General features: G+C 46.1%; 1 protein-coding gene across 5 annotated transcripts in view; it reads left to right on the top strand.

Annotated features, from left to right (window-relative positions):
* Window positions 1-16248, top strand: part of LOC114050585 (WAS/WASL-interacting protein family member 3-like) — a 72908-nt gene that overhangs the window by 11564 nt on the left and 45096 nt on the right. For all 5 annotated transcript variants that reach the window (XM_027872397.1, XM_027872396.1, XM_027872392.1 and 2 more), the window contains exon 2: window positions 15084-15231. In XM_027872397.1, the coding sequence (XP_027728198.1) occupies window positions 15142-15231 (90 nt within the window). In that variant the 5' untranslated portion in view covers window positions 15084-15141. The remainder of the gene's footprint in view (window positions 1-15083; window positions 15232-16248) is intronic.

The following is a 16248-nucleotide window of genomic DNA, read 5'->3' as shown; positions in this document are numbered from 1 at the left end:
GGTCATGAAGCTAGCAGATGTCTGAGGCAGGATTTGAACTCAAGTCTTAATGACTCCTGGCCCAGGAGTCTAACCGCTTCATCGCCTAGTGACCTGTATAGTGATACTGAAGCGCTTCTCTGGTACCTCAAAATGTCCTCGAGTCCTATCGACTTTTTACCAAGTGGGAAAAACTTCACGTGCGGGCCTGGTAATGGATCGTATGTCTGTCATCCAGGGATGGGTCTAACTAAATCAGGAGGGGCTGCACCGCAGGCTTGGGCGCTCAGCGTGCTGCTATCTTGTTGGCCACAGTGACCTACAAAAGCCAGCTGTCTGTTCTGATGTGGAGGGACTCTGGTTCTGGATGCCCCTGCATGTGCAGGGTCTGGCCCTGATGTCCCGGCTGCCCACGCGGACGATTTCAAACGACATTCTCCTCTCTCATCTCTTTGGAATTTCTCACCTAAGAAGTGTGCTTTCAGATATCCTAAAAATAGCCCCCAGGCACTGTCTGCGGCACCAAAGGACGGCCGGGAGGGACCGAAGGCTGGATAATGGGCAGGCCCGCGCCGAATGGAGTGAAATTGCCAGCGACGGTACCTGAGGTCCAAGAGGGTTTCCAGCTGTGCGTTCAATGAGGAAGGACTCGCCTTTATACCCCTCTATACCTTTGACTCTTCTTGTCTGTCCTACTGAAGGCATCTTGACAAGTGGCCCCCAGGTGGGTCCTGCCCAGAATCTGCAGCTTCGGCGGCCCTCGAGGATGCCATGCTAGGCAAGGGGTTGCATAGGATTCTATTGTTGGTGCTGAGTGCTGTGAGTAATGGCTCCTGCAGCCGATTCCTTCTTGAGAGGATCCGAGATCTAGCCAGGAGGGCCCTCAAAGGCTCAACCCACTCATTTCATATGGGAGGAAGCTGACCCGAGAGGTTCAGTGAGCTGGAAAGGTCAGGTCTTCGAGGCCAGCCGAGACCCAAGGAGCAGGAGGGACGTGTCCGTGGTCCCGCGAGGCATTAACGTCAGAGGCAGCATTTGAACCCGGGTCCTGCACCTTCCAAGTGCCAAAGACGTGAACCTGCCCTTTCATTCATCACTTGCATGTACCTTTGAGGAAGAGGACTATTTGAAATAGGTGAAATATTTTTAAAAAGAGATGAATAGACACGAGGCAACGTGGTATGGGGAAATGAGCCCCAGGTTTGGAGGCGGAAGAAGTCGATCTGTCATTTACTCGCCGTGTAATGTGGCGCTTCGTTTTCTCGCCTGCAAAATGTCGGGGCTCGACTAGCTCGGAGGCTATGGCATGAATGAATGAATGCATCGTCATATTTTATTCATTTCACTTATCAAGCTTCGGGAGCCAGTTTTCCAAATTGTGAAATTTGCCTGTAGTTAGAAAAGTTAGACGTGAGATGTAACAACCTACTCTGGCCTTGACCCGTCTTCCCAGATGGATCTCACTTTATTCCACGATCGGACAGACTGGCGGCCATTATGTGCCTCCCTCTTGAGACTCAGCTCAGGTGCCCCTGCCCACTCCCCAAAAGCCTTTCCAGATTTCAAGGTGGGGAGGAGGAGGAGGAGGAACTATGGTATTCTTCTTTCCCCCCATTGATTTGTGTATAGACTTTGTATTGACTCAGCTGTTTTGTGATGTCTCTCTTCAAACTGATGTAAGCTCCTTGAAGCAGGAACTGATGATTATTATTTTTGTCTTTGTATTTGTAGAGCTTTTCAGAGTGTTGGGCATTAAAAAGCCCAACTACTACACAATTAAATTTCATTGTTTAGGAAACTCCTTCTATCTATGTAGAAGTACCTTAGTTTTAGAGTGCTGGCTGGGGGTGCTGAGAAATGGAATCATTTACTCATGGTCATACAGCTAGTCTGTCTTGTCAGAGGCCAACAGGAATCAGAACCCAGGCCTTCCTGCCCCTGAGGCAAAAATCCCTACTCACTTCTAAACTTCTAAACTCTTACTAGGCACGCTTCTAATTATGGCGTCATAGGAGTCCAGATTTCAAACTGAAGTAGACTTTACAAGCCATTGACTCATTTTGCAGATGAGGGAACTGAGCATAGAGAACTTAGGATCTCACAACTACTAAGTGTCTGAGATGAGGTTCGAACCCGGGTCTTCCTGACTCCAAAGCCGGTCTTCTGTCCACCTCCTCACATTATGTCTCAAAATTTCAAATATTGCCATGACCACGTAACTCACAGCAACTGGCAAATGGGACCAGCGTGCCACTCTCTATACCGCAGAACCATCTAATCCTTCAAGGGTGAGGAACCTACCTTACCTTAATAAATACGCAGAATCATCTAATCATTAGCTTAATAAATACTTGCCTAATTGAGGTCATTTGAAAACAAGTTTGAACTGGTTGTTTTTTTTGTTTTGTTTTGGTTTTTGGTTTTTTTGGAAGCCCTGCCCTTTAGAAAGATCATCTGAGCTTAGGCAGTAAGCAGTTATTAAGCACCTACTGTGTACAAGAGACTGTAATACTGAGGATATGATGACAAAAAGAAGAAAGCTCTTGGGGAGGGGGGCAACATATGCGCCTGCAAGTATATTCGTATAGCTAAGCTCTTTGGAAGGACAAGGCAAATTATTTCATCCTTCTGGAGGTAATGGACTCTGGAAACACCTTTTTTTTTCCCCCAATAACCCAAAGGCTATTCTGGAACCTGGGCTTTTGGTGCATGGAGATTCCATAATGCCTGGAAGCAGAAATGCTCGGACTGCTGCCAGCGTAGACTTTTTTTGAAGCTTCGTTCTGCATTTGTGAACCGAGAGCTAGACTGTCCTCCTGCCTTAAAGCTGGAGACGCAGCGGTAAAAACGTGGAAGGGAAGCTTCTCCCCGATCTCGGCTGGCTAATGCGTTGTCTTTTCTTGTAGTTATTTGTTACACCTTTTAGAAACTGGCTTCATCTCTTCAGTCCCAGCTTTGATGCTTGGGTGAGGAGACTGTACCCCTCATCTCACTGAGAGAGAATACGATGGACAGGTGGTGTCACAGAGTAGGAAGCTGTGGATTGCAAAAGAAACCTGGGTTCAAACCCTGCCTGTGATGGACTAAGCGGCACCCGTTAGAATGTATACTCCTCGGAGGCAAGAATTGTTTTGGCCTTTCTTCGTATCCTCACTGCTTTTCACGGTGCCTAGAATATAATAAATGCTTGTTAACGGACAAGCTGACTGACTTCCCTGGTCCTCAGTTTTCCCATCCATAAAATGGAGACAATAATACCCGATAGTTTCTTCTCCTCAGGCTTGTAATGAGCGTCGAATGAGAGCTTGTGCAGAAATCACTTTGTAAACTTAATATGCATGTCAGTTATTAACCTCATTATTATCATCGTTAACTATTCTTATCTTTGCTGCCATTTCTCTCCCTCCTCCAGATCTATCTGGTCATGTTTTCCATTTTAGGCATCATTTTTTCTTTGCTTCTAATCGAATATTTCTGCCTCGTTTATAATCGCTAGCACAGAGTGTTCTGGAAGTCCTGAGAGTGTGTCTGAATATTCAGAGCCCCGGAGGAGGCAGGGTGGGGTGGTGGGAGTCTGGAGGTCATCAGCTGGCTGTGGGACCTTGGACAAATCATTTTTATTTCCACAGCCCTTACTGTTCTTATCTGTAACAATGAGGGAGCCGGACCAGAAGGTTTCCCAGGTCCTTTCCAGAGCCAACGTGCTATCATTCTGGGACTAGCATATATGCATCCCTGGCACGGGCCCTTCCCGGGCAATGTCTCCAGCACCTGAGTGGGTGCCTTCTTGTATCCTTCATTAGGCATTCAGTGGGGATGTCTGCAGGCACAGAGATGCCCAGTGCTCTGCCAGCATGCCAGGGTCTCTGAGGGACCTGGGTAGACTTATGTCATGAAGCAGTGTCTATAATGGAAAGGTTACCAGACTGAGGCCTGGGGTCTATTCCCAAGGCCAGAAGGAGAAGGATTTGGTTACTGTTTGTTTAGTCATTTTTTAGTCCTATCAGGCTCTTTGCGACCCCTTTTGGGGTTTTCTTGGCAGAGATACTGGAGTGATTTGCCATTTCCTTCTCCAGCTCGTCTTACAGATGAGAAAACTGAGTCGAAAAGGGTTTAGTGACTTGTCCAGGGTCACACAGCTAGTGTCAAGTGTTTGAGGACAGATTTGAACTCAGATCTTCCTGACTCCAGGCCCAGCACTGTGGTGCCACCCAGCTGCCCTAGAAGGATTGGGACTAGATGGCTTAACGTAAAGAATGCCAGAGTTGGAGTCAAGATGACCTTAGTTCAAATTCTGCTTCAGTTATTTACTAGCTGGGTGACCCTGGGAAAGTCACTGTTTTGTGCCTCAGTTTCCTCATCTATAAAATGGGGATAATAATAGCACCTACTTTATAGAGTTGTTGTGAGGAGCAGATAAGATTGTATAGACAAATTTTCCCTTTTAAAGCTTTAAGTACCTCATAAATGTTATTATTAATTTATCTCTAAAGGCTCTTCTAACTCTTCTGATACGTTAATCATCCATGACTCTCTAGCCACAGAAAGAGATCAGAGCTTTCCAAATATCCTTTAGGGATCAGGACGATGGAACAAGCAGATAAGCTTGCTTATGGCAGGAAGACATAGGGAAAAGACCAGTACGAGTGTAAGATGCTTATGCAGTTGTAGGACACTTCAGGATGTAGCTTCTGTGGTTTCCCTGGTGTTTATGCCCTCCATTGATGCAGGTCGCAGCCACAGAGCAGCTTTGGTAGGCCTCTGTGGCCACGTCTCTGGGTGCTTAGCTGGGCCGAGCTCAACATGACAGACGCATGGTCTGTGCATCACTGGGGCTGGGCACGCAGGGTGAGCTCTCAGAAACTGGTCCAACCCTCTTGTTTTATAGTTCAGGAAACTGAGGCTCCAAGCTGCTCAGGCACTCAGTGTCAGAGGGGGGGATCTAAACCCTTCTAGCCATGTCACGCTGCCTTCCACTCTTTATGTTCCCCTCCATTCCTAACGTTCTGTGATTCAAGCTTTTAAAACCTACTGCATTTGTTCTATCATTCAGAGCCTTACAGTGGAAAGAGGACGTGGGTTCTAATTCTGCTTTTGATTTTGAGCAAGTTACTTTAGGCCAGGACTGGACTAGATGGCCCCCCAGGTCAGCTGTAAATCTGTGAGCCTATGGTCCAGTCCTAAATTGGGCTGCAGCGGATCTCAAAGAGCTTCTTGGAAGCCCTGGAGGCGTGGCAGCCTTTGTTGGAGGTGGGAGTTTGCACGCAGAGACAGTCACAGGTGGCTGAAGTTCTAAGTACCGGCAGGAAATGAGAGATAGTATCCACATGTAAATAGAGTGGGTGAAGAGGCTGGAATCCATCAGGCACAGGAAGCCTGGCATCCGGAGTCTGGAGGAAAGCTGAGCCTGAGACCAGGAGATTGGGCAGAAAGAAAGGGGGAGCCGAGTCCTAGAGAAAGAGAAATGCCGTGAGCAGAGGAGTGGATCTCATGCACAGAGGCAGCCCCAGAATTCCTGGGCTTTCAGAGGAGGGTAGGATATAACGGGTGGTGTTTGGGCCAGCTTGAAATCTCTTGCTGTTTTGTCCTTCTCCAGGGCCCTGAGGGCTGAGGCTTCCATCCTGGTACAGAGGGGGACCTCCTTAGAAGGCTTAGGCAGCTTGGGCGGGCCTCCTTTCCCTCATGGGCTTAGTATGTAAATTTGTTTACACTCACTGGATTCAGGTCAAACTTTTCAGTAACATTGGCATTGTGTAAGAGGCCCAGCTGAAGAAATGTGACTAAAACGATAGGCTCTTTTTATTATATGGTTATATGCTGAGGGCCAAAAGAGGGGGGAGATGCTCTCATTTCGCTCTTGTGAGCCCCCCCTCCCCATGCACCAGAATCATCTATGCTGGACAGACTTTATTTAGATCCTAGATCTCTCTTCTCTTACAGCCCACCACATGATACCCAAACATTGCGAGTTGGATTGACAGTGACTCTGTATTTCTTTCATGTAAAAGGAGACCTGCTGAGGAGCTGGGGTGGAGGTATAACTCAGCAGTCACTGCTTTAGGTTGTGGTTGAGGCATTTGTGTGTCTTGAATCCACAGTGAAAGGACTCTCCTAATCCTTTCAAGTGTATAATTGACTTAGGAGGGGGTCAGGGCAGAACACTGATTTTGCTCCAGGAACTACCTGCCCCGACTTGGCCCATATGAGAGAAGTCAGCGGGAATTCATGGCATCACTGAACCTCAGAGGTGAAGAGCCTCCGAGGACAAAGAGACCTCGAATCCCCTTGGTGGCAAGACGTCATCTAGCCTCAGTAGGGGCAGCATCTTTGGATATAGTTCCTGAGAGCTGGCATTGATAGGGCCCTTGGAGGTTTGCAGAGCACTTTGAGGTCCTTTCGTTGTCAAATGCCAAGTGCATTCCAGTCAATTCAACTGGCCTTTATTGATTAAGCATCTACTGAGTCTAAGACCTATTTCCTAGGTGCTGGAGGCTCATGGAATCTAGATTGAGAACACTGAGGCCATCTACTCCAGCCCCTTCATTTTACAGTGAATGAAAGCCAGGGTTCCTCAGCTTTAAGTAACTAAGGTGGGATCTGAACCCAAGTCTTCTTGGATCTAAATCCAGAGCCTTACAAAAATGAAAATCATCATCTGCCCTCAAAGGGCCTCAGTATTCCTGAGATAAGAAGCTTAACATTAGTCAGTACAAGATAAATCAAAGAAAGAATATTACCAACCATTGAGCCCAGGAAAATTTTTCCTTAAGAAACAGCGAGTAAATCGAGCCTTGAAAGAAACTGCAGACCAAGGTAGAGGTAAAGAAGAGTGTATTCCAGGCATGGGGCACAGCCTATGCAAAGGAATAGAGGTGGGAAATGATGCCCAATTTAGAGAGCAGCAAATAGGCCAGATTTGTGTGAAAAGGATCATCATGAAATAAGTCTGGAGAGGTAGAGACTTTATACACAGTAGGTTCTTAATAAATATTGATGGAATTGAATCAAATGGAACAAAATTGTAGCATCTATGCTTTGGTTATTTCAGAAGAGATTTAAATGGGAGGATTGGATAGAGAGTAAGATTCTTTTTAAAGGGTGTTAATAGTGCAGGTTAAAAGCCCCAGGTCAGCACGCAGTATGTCCTCTGCCCAGGGTGAGTGCTCATTCATTGTTGATTATTGACATCTGATGGTCAAAAGCAGAGATCTGTAGTGTCATGAGCATAAGAGAAACAGGAGCAAAGATGCCTGTTTTCTGAGTTGTTAGTTTGACTTATACGTTGAGGCTTCCAGAAACGTGCTGGCATTTGTTTCAAAAGCCCTGCCCTTTTTATTTGTCCTGTGCACTTACTTGGGCCGTTGGACTTTATGTGAGATGATTTATCAGCTTCAGGGAATCTTTTGATGAATCAAAGGCTGATCCATGGAGGAGATGAGTCGCTCTTGTGAGTAGAGATGTGCAGAGCAGTATGCGGCGCTCAGAGAACTGGGTGGTGGTGCCCCACTCATCATCCCTGATTAGTCCAGAGGCTGCAGATTCTTTGGGGTTTTTCCCCCAGGTTTGAGAGCCAGGGCCTGGCATCTTCCTGCTCTGGATGGGGGGATGACTGTGTTGGGAACTTCATCTCCCCATTCTTATTCAAATCTGTTCTTAGAGCCTGCCAAAGATGAGATCTGTCGGGGACAAGAGGCAGCCTGTTTGCTGATATTTGTAAAGCCTGTTTAGTGCCCACTAACTGAGGCTTTCCGTTAGGATTTAGTGACTGGCTTGCCTCTGAAATGGCTCCTCAAGCTGAGGCAGGACCCAAAGGGTCATCCACATACTGGTATTTCAGCCCACACTTGGGTCCAGTCCTCGTCTGGCTCCCTACGGGTTATGGACGGATTGTCTGGAGGGGAGATGGTGGCTGGGCGGGCTCATTGCCAGCTTGGCATCAGTGGCAGGTCTGCGTTCCTCACCTGGAAGGGCTTTTGTGTGCCATCAGCCATGGAGGGCATCATTAGCCCATAGGGGGTCTTCCATCTGTCTTTGAGTGGGGCTGGTGGAGGGAAGCATTGCTGTGTGAGGCCAGGGGCCTCTGGCAGAGACAGAGACCATTGGCTGAGAGTATCTCTTCTTTAGTTTTTAATTTTTTTTAATTTTTAGGCAATTGGGGTTAAGTGACTTGCCAAGAGTATCTCTTCGAAACCGGACACCTACCCCCAGTGCCCCTGGCAGAGAGAACCACCTACCACCGGTGGGCAGAGAGAGCGCATTTCTTCTGAGTCCCAAGACCTGTTCCCTCGCCCCTCTGGCCTCTTATTCACTAGTCTCTTTCGTATATGTGTGTGTATGTATAGATATGTATATGTGTGCATATAGAGGTGTTGTATATGTATACATACGCATGCATACATGTGTGCATCTATATACACATATATGCATTATACAAATATAGGTTTATACCCACTGCTTCCCCATATTCATTCTCTCTCTCCTTCTCTCTCTCTGTCATACACACACACACACACACACACACACGTATGTATACAAATTTAGGTGTATAGCCATTGCTTCCTCAGACTGTATGTGTGCGTCCATGTGCACACACAAGGGTGTACATGTACATATATACACACATGCACACATGTATCCACACATGTATAAAAAATTTTAACCTGTAAGGGAGGTAATAGAGAGTGGAAAGTGGAGTTCTAGGACGTATGTTAAAAATCCCAGCACTGCCCCTTGTATGCTCTAGGCCACCTCTGTGGCTTCAGTTTCTTCACCTGTAAAAGGAGGGGCTTGTGCGTGTAATGTAGGAGTTTTTCAGTGTATGGTTTAATTTTTCTAAGCTTTCCCCCTTCTTTTTGATTCTTTGGTCTAAGGGATGACTCTCTAAGGGGAAGGGAGCGAGCATTTATTAAGCACCTTCTGTGTGCCAGGCACTTGGCAAATATGATCTCAACTGAAGGGAAGAAGGAGAGATGCCTTGGGGAATGTCAATGATGTAGAAACCAAAGCTGTCAATACACGTCTGTCTTAACACAAAGGGATTGGCTGGGATGGCAGCCTCTCAGACCCTCCCAGCTCTGGCTCTGGGCTCCTGCCTGGGTCTTCTCCCAAAGCCCCATCAGGGCTGACAGCTCTCCCAGCCGGCTGAGCCCACCCGGAGTGAAGGGCTGCCCCTGCTGCTTTACTTAGCCCATCCCAGAACATTCTGTGCAGGGAACAACGCGGTCCCAGTGAGGATTTGCGACTTCTGAGGCCCCAGGATCTGGCCCCGACTTTCTTTTTCATCCTTTTGCGCAGAATTGTAGCATCAGAGCTGGCAGAGACCCTTCCGGATTTTAGAGGCTGGATGGCCCAATGCATACTTGACTGGGAAGGGAAACCCTCTACAACATCTCCCAGAGTGAGCATTCAGCTTGTAAGAGGCAGTGTGGCCCAATGGGATGCATGCTGGTTTTGGAGTCAGAGGTTTGGGGGTCAAATTTTGGCTCTAATACCCTATCTGGGTGACCCTGGGCAAGTCACTTAACTTCCTGAGTCCTCAGTTTCTTCTTCTGTAAAATGAGGAGCTTGGGCTAGATGACCCCTAAGGTCTCTTCTGACTCCAAGCCTATGGTCCCGGGATCCTTCTGCTTAAAGGCTGCGGAAGAGGAGAACCTGATCAGTCTCCAGTGGGGGCTCATGGATGCCTCTGGTGGTCAGTCTGATCAATCCTAATGGACTCATTCTCAGCAGAATATTTTTAAATGAATAAAATAAAATACAGATGATTACAAGGGAAACCACTTATATTGAAATACACCCTCACACCCATTTTACAGACCTCAAGCTAGAAGTCTTGCTCTAAGGGCTGCCTTGCTTAACCCCGCTTCTCATTACTCAGTGTGGGTTAGTGCTGAATTTGAAGTCAGGACGACCAGGATTTAAGTCCTGCCTCAGACACATGGGACCCGGGCAAGTCACTTAATGTCTCTGATTTCACCTCAGTTTCCTTTTCTGTAAAATGAAAACAGTTAAAAGAGCGTCAATCATTTTTTTAAAAATAGAAGAGAGCAGAAATGAATTTGGAAGAGGAAGCAGGCAAGGAGAGTATGGGCACCACCATTTTAAATTCCAGTGATATGAGGGGCAAAAAGGTAAGATCTGTGTAGTGGGAAGAGGTACATGGTTTCACAGACCGTGCCTCTTTTGTGTTATTCTTTGCATATTGAAATGTGCTTATTCAACTTAAAATAGCACTCAGACTTTTGGGACACCCTGACACCATCTTGTTTGTACATACTTGTTTGCATGTGGTCTGGCCCATTAGAATGTGCTTGCTTGAAGGCAGGGACTGTGTTTTTGCCTTTGTATTTCCAGCACATAGTAGGCACTTAAAGAATGGCTGTTGAGTGATTGGGGTATGAAACCTAAATACGTCCTTACTTCCATGGATCTGTGACCTCCCTGAGGCACTGTCTCCTCCACTGGTGCAGATTGCAGCTTCCCAATTAGAAGTGCCACGGTTTTCCAAAGGCAGCCCAGGCCACAAGAGCATTCGTAATAGAGGCTGGAAGGGATCTCATCTAATCCCTGTTTTATAGATGGTGAAACTGAGGTCCAGAGCTGGACCGTGACACAGTCGTACGGATAGTAAGGAGTGGAGCTGAGATTTGAACTCATGTTTCTCTGATTCTAAAGCTAGAATCCTTTCTGCCGCCCTTCCCTCCCTCCTTCCCTTCCTCTCTCCCTCCAGTTCAGTTCCGTCACTCACTCGTGTCAGTGGTGCCTGTCTCCAGTGACCCAACACACTTTCTCGATGCACTGGCCTTCGGACTTTTCTTATTACAGTCAGATCACATCATGATAAACCCCAAAGCATAAACATGAATGAGTATTATTAGAGCTTCTCCCTCCTTGGCGCATTCTACCTCGTATTGCGCAGGGAATCCCAAAAGTCAGCATGGAATTTTAAATTTGTTAAACTTACTACGTACTTGTCTTATTCCCCCAACCAGATTTTACGTTCCTGAAGGACAAAGTCATTTGTGTCGTATTTGGCCGTGTAATTTAGTGCTGGAAGAACCTGAATTCAAATCCTGCTTCAGACATTAGCTAGCTCTGTGACCCTGGACAGGTTGCTTCACCCTGCTGTCAGCCTCAGTTTCCCCATCTGTAAAATGGGAATAATAATAGTAGCACCTCCCTCATAGAGTTGTGGTGAGGATCAAATGTAATAATGCAAGTTAAGTGCTTTGCAAACCTTAGGTATTTAAACATAAGCTATTATTGTTAGTTATTATTTCTCCCTGCCTCCAGGACACATACAGTTAATATTTACTCTGTAAAGGAATTAACCAATGGAGATGTAAAATGAAGGACCTCGGGCCAGTTAGGAAGAGATCAGGCTGTGACTGGTGGTCTGTGATAGTGCTGCTTTTTCTCTCTAGTGCTTGTGGGGTGTGGTGGAAAGAGCATTCAATTGGGAGCCCAAAGACCTGAGTTCAAATCCTGACTCTGTCACTTGGTACCCAGGTGATCTTAGACAAGTCCTTTGCCTACCTGGATCTCAGGTTTTACCATCAGTAAAATGAGTGGGTTTGTTTGGTCTCGTGGAAGGGCCCCCCCAGCTCTAAACCTCTGATTCAGCAAGTGTTAGTGGAACAAGCAGCCCAATAGGTAGTGGACATTGGAGACACAAAGCTAGAAATGTCAGCCCCTGCCTTCAGGAAGCTTGCAGTCTATTCAGAGTAAACAACATGTTTATAAATGAAGTAGGACAATACCAACAATAATAATAGCTAACATTTATATGGAATTTTAAGATTCGCAAAACTCTTTTTATCTCATTCTATCCTCATGGCAACCCCTCTTGTAGAAGTCCTCTTGTTAACTCCATTTTACCAAAGAGGAAACTGAGGCTGAGAGGTTAAGTGATATATACACCTAGAACTTGAGGTGGAATTTGAACTCACATCTTCATGAGTCCATCCGCCATATTGCCACCTAGTTCTAGTAGCAATTGGGGGTATCAGGAGAAGCTTCATGGGATTATAGCGTCAGGGCTAGAAGAGACCACAGAAGCCATCTAGTCCAATTTCCTTATTTTTCAGATAAGGAAACTGGGGCCTATAGAAGTTAAATGACTTACCCAAGGTTAACATAGCTAGTAAGTTACTGAGAGGGAAAGCATTTAAACCCAGGTCCTCTGACTTCATATCCAATATGCTTTCCGCTGTACCATGCTACCTCTAGGAAGTATGCACAGAGATGAGAAAGGAGTGCTTGGTCCAAGGGTTTTATTTTTCTAAGCTATTTCAGGTTTATTTGTGCTAAACACTGAGTAATTGTGCCACTGACCTCATGGTTCCATGGAGGGGACTTGGGTTCTAGAAGATGTTACCAGAGTAATGCAAGCACTGGCCCAACCTCCCGACCTAGGCAAGCTTCAAGAGAACCAGTCTTGTGTCTCTTTGATCCAAGCATCATCCTTGTCCATCACCTACAATAGGGGTTCTTAACCTGTGTGCCATGAAGCCCTTTGACAGCCTCCCCTTCTCAAAATAACGTAAAGCGTGTTAAGTAAAATACATAGGATTGATTACAAAGGAAGCCAAATATATTGAAATAGTTATCAGAATATTTAAAAAATCCAAGTTCACAGACCCCAGTTAAGAGCTCCAGGCTGAGAAGCTCCTCACCAGACCATGCACCACCAGCTGGCATTTTTTTTCCTGGAGTAATTCATGAGTCGGTCTACAAAAGGATCAATCTGTATCAGTGGCCGAAAGCCCCAGGCTTACAGTCTTGAATCCTGCAAATACCATAAGTTGAGAGAGAATGAAAGCCTTTCCAAACCTTCCCTTTCTCTCCATTATGAATTTTTTTTCCCAAATTTTTAAACATGTTTCCAGAAAATTCCCATTTTAATACTGTGGGCGAGAAGCCGCCAGGAGCTAATGGGTACAGCCTGTGTCTCTCTGGTGCTTCCCATTCGGATCTGTCAGATTTGAATAAATGCTTCTCCGTAGAATTTCTTAATTGCCGGATCTGCCCCCAAAGGACTTTATATAAAAGGCAATCAAGCAATGTCTGTATATAAAAAGAGCCTTGAACACTGAAATGTGAAAAATAATTGGGTGGGATTTCAGCAAGTCAGCACACCAGAAGTTCCTGGCCTAGCTCAGTGTTATCAAGGCAGAGAGGAGGAGAAGGAGGCCGAGAAGAATGAACCAAAAAGAAAATTAACCCTTTCCATACTCTTTCCTGTACTACAGGTGCTTTACATACCTTCCTTATTTGCCTGATTTGATTATAAGCTTTTCTAGGGGCATAGAATATAGCTGACATATTTTTGTGTCTCCCACAGTGTGAGTGCAATGTCTTGTGTGGTCTAGCACTTTCCATTATATCACACTGTCTCATAGTTGTGAAGGATTGATCGTTGGAAAAAGATCTGGCCATCTGGGTTGACTCTCATCCTTTTTGATCTCCTTTGGTGCATCTCTGAGGATAGAACACTGTCATTATTAGCCCTGACTGTGGGTACACTTGCAGATTGTTTGTGGACTCAACAGTTTCACAGAGTAACCATGTTGGGGGTGTACTCTGTGGTCTAATGCTGTATCAAATTGTTCTTTCATTCCATAGAGCTCAAAGCACTAATAATATGTTCCAAATATAATGGCATATTCCAGATTGGCAACCTAAGACATATCCCTTGTCATGGTCTAGCGTGGCCAAAGAGAAGAGCCTATGCCCCTTACCTCGCTTGTTCATTCATTCATTCATTCATTCATTCATTGAGCATTTATTAAACACTTACTATGTGCAAGGTGCCATGTTACGTGCTGGGGATCCAGACAACTGCTGCTCTCAAGTTGCTTAGATTCTCCAGAGCAATCCAAGCTGACCACAAATAAATTGATATAAGATCAATACAAAGTACTCTTTGGAGGAGGGGAGACCCAAAAACGGCTTCCTGTAGGAGATGGCCTCTGGGCGGGGCCGAGGAGGATCCTAAGAGGCAGAGATGAGGAGAGAGAGCAGTCCAGGCAGAGACAGGAGCCAGAGTGCAGAGGTTTGAGAGGCAGGAGAGGAAGTAGACATACACAGTGTGGGCAGTGTTCTCCAGGAGTTTAGTCAAGTGAAACAAGGGTGCATCTCTGAGGGTTCAAACAAATTCAAACAAGGCTGAAGGAGAGACATGAGAGCATTTCTAAGTAGCAGAAAGAGTCAGGAGGTAGAAGGTGATTAAAGATTAGTAAGAGTGTGGGGATGATAGAGGGGCATTCCGCTGGAAATGAAGGTGAAATGGAATCAGGGTACATGTAGAAGAGTTTGCCTTGGTGAGGAGAAAGGCCAAGTGAGACAGGTGTGAAGGAAGAGATAATGGGGGAAGAATTCTGAATGATTCGAGATGAGGAAGGAAGAGGGAGTTTTCAGGAATGTGCTCTCTCTCTCTCTCTCAGCAAATGAGACAAGGCTTTGAACCAGCTTTGTATCCTGCCTCAGTCACTTACCTGCTGTGTAATCAGGAGCTCACCATTTTACTATTTCCCATCTGTTAAATGGGAATAATAATATTTCCAAGTTTTATTTCATGGGTTGTGGTGAAGATTGAATAAAATAATGTAGATAAAGCACTTTTCTAGTTTTGAGGCATAACAATAATAATAATAGCAATATTTGTAAGTGCTTTGAGGTCTACAAGCACTCTATGTATATTATCTCATTTAATCCTCACCGACGTCCTGGGAGCAGGTGCTATCATTATGTAATTGTAGTCTTGCCATGTAGATTACATATGGAAACGTGGATAGCTGTTTTTATTGTCATGCGTTATTGTTATCTGGACAATTCCGTTCTGTAGGACCCCTCACTTGCCTGCCCTTCTGGGATCTCCTGTTCCTTGGTCTCATGATTTGTCACCCACATGGACGGTAGTCATCACATTTGGTCCTGTGGCCACGCTGAAGAAGGGCCAAGCTGGCCTTAGCCGGGCTGGTCCTCCTAGGACGGACATTTCCTCTGAGATGCTTCACAGGGGACGTGTCTTCTCCCCTGCCCCTTCTTTCTCCAGTACACGCTTAAACACTCATAAGCTATGTCTCCATTTTTCTGTCTTTCAGAACTGAGGACGATCTTCTGGAATTGTTCATCAACAAGGGGACATCCAAGCCGTGACATATGCCAGTGCCACCGCCCCCGCCTCCGCCTTTGCCCCCACCACCACCCCCCACCGGGGTGCCTCCGCCCCCTCCGCCTTTGGCACCTCCGGTAAGGCTTGGTTCCCATCTGGGCTCCTTAGACAGTGAAAGCATCCTTGGATCTGGCTGAGCCCTTCCCAGGGTTTCAGAAAGCCATCACAGGACTCCCCTAGCTTTGGGCAGCTCCCTTCAGGCAGGCAGCCAGCTCTGTGGGTGTCAAGGCCAGGTTTAAAAGCCTGCACTCAATTCTGTTATTCCTCAGGCCCCTTCTGCTCTCTCTCCGCTGCCTCCAGGTAATCTCTCCTCTGGTTCCTGCTGTGGGAAGCCAGCTCCCTAAAGCAGACACCAGGATAGGCTCGCCCTCCTTTGGAATCAGCTGGCCAGCTTCTGCTTTCTGTTATCACTTCCCTTTCTTTGTAAGGTCTGAGCAGAATGCATGAATGGTGCTGCAGAAAATGCTTCTTTGATTGTGGTATCTATTGCTGTGGCCAAAGGCTCCCCCCACACCGAGGCTTCAGCCCCCAGCTACTGCCTGCGGTCAGACAAGAGAAATAGGGGCCTCTTAATGAAATGGGCTTGACTGCATTTCTGCCCAGGAGCCCTGAACTCTCCAGGGTTAGGGTCGGTCAGCTCAGTCTTTCTTTCTCTCTTTCTTTCTTTCTTTCTTTCTTTCTTTCTTTCTTTCTTTCTTTCTTTCTTTCTTTCTTTCTTTCTTTCTTCCTTTCCTTCTTTCTCTCTTTCTTTCTTTTTCTTTCTCTCTTTCTTTCTTTTCTTTCCTTTTTTCTTTCTTTCTCTCTTTCTCTCTCTTTCTTTCTCTTTCTTTCTTTCTTTCTTTCTTTCTTCCTTCCTTCTTTCTCTTCCCTCCCTCCCTTCCTTCTTTTCCCTTCCTTCCTTCCTTCTTTCCTTTCTTTTCCCTTCCTTCCTGCCTGCTTTTCTTTCTTTCTTTCTCCCTCTCTTTCTTTTCCCTTCCTTTATTCCTTCTTTCTTTCTCCCTCTCTTTCTTTCTTTTCCCTTCTTTCCTTCCTGCCTGCTTTTCTTTCTCTCTCTTTCTTTTCCCTTCCTTCCTTCTTTCCTTCTTCCCTTCTTT

Source organism: Vombatus ursinus, unplaced genomic scaffold (genome assembly GCF_900497805.2).
Source record: "Vombatus ursinus unplaced genomic scaffold, bare-nosed wombat genome assembly UNPS02014799.1, whole genome shotgun sequence".
NCBI classification, from domain to species: Eukaryota; Metazoa; Chordata; class Mammalia; order Diprotodontia; family Vombatidae; genus Vombatus; species Vombatus ursinus.
Note: the sequence above shows the minus strand (reverse complement) of the source record. Positions and strands in the feature narration are given on the sequence as shown.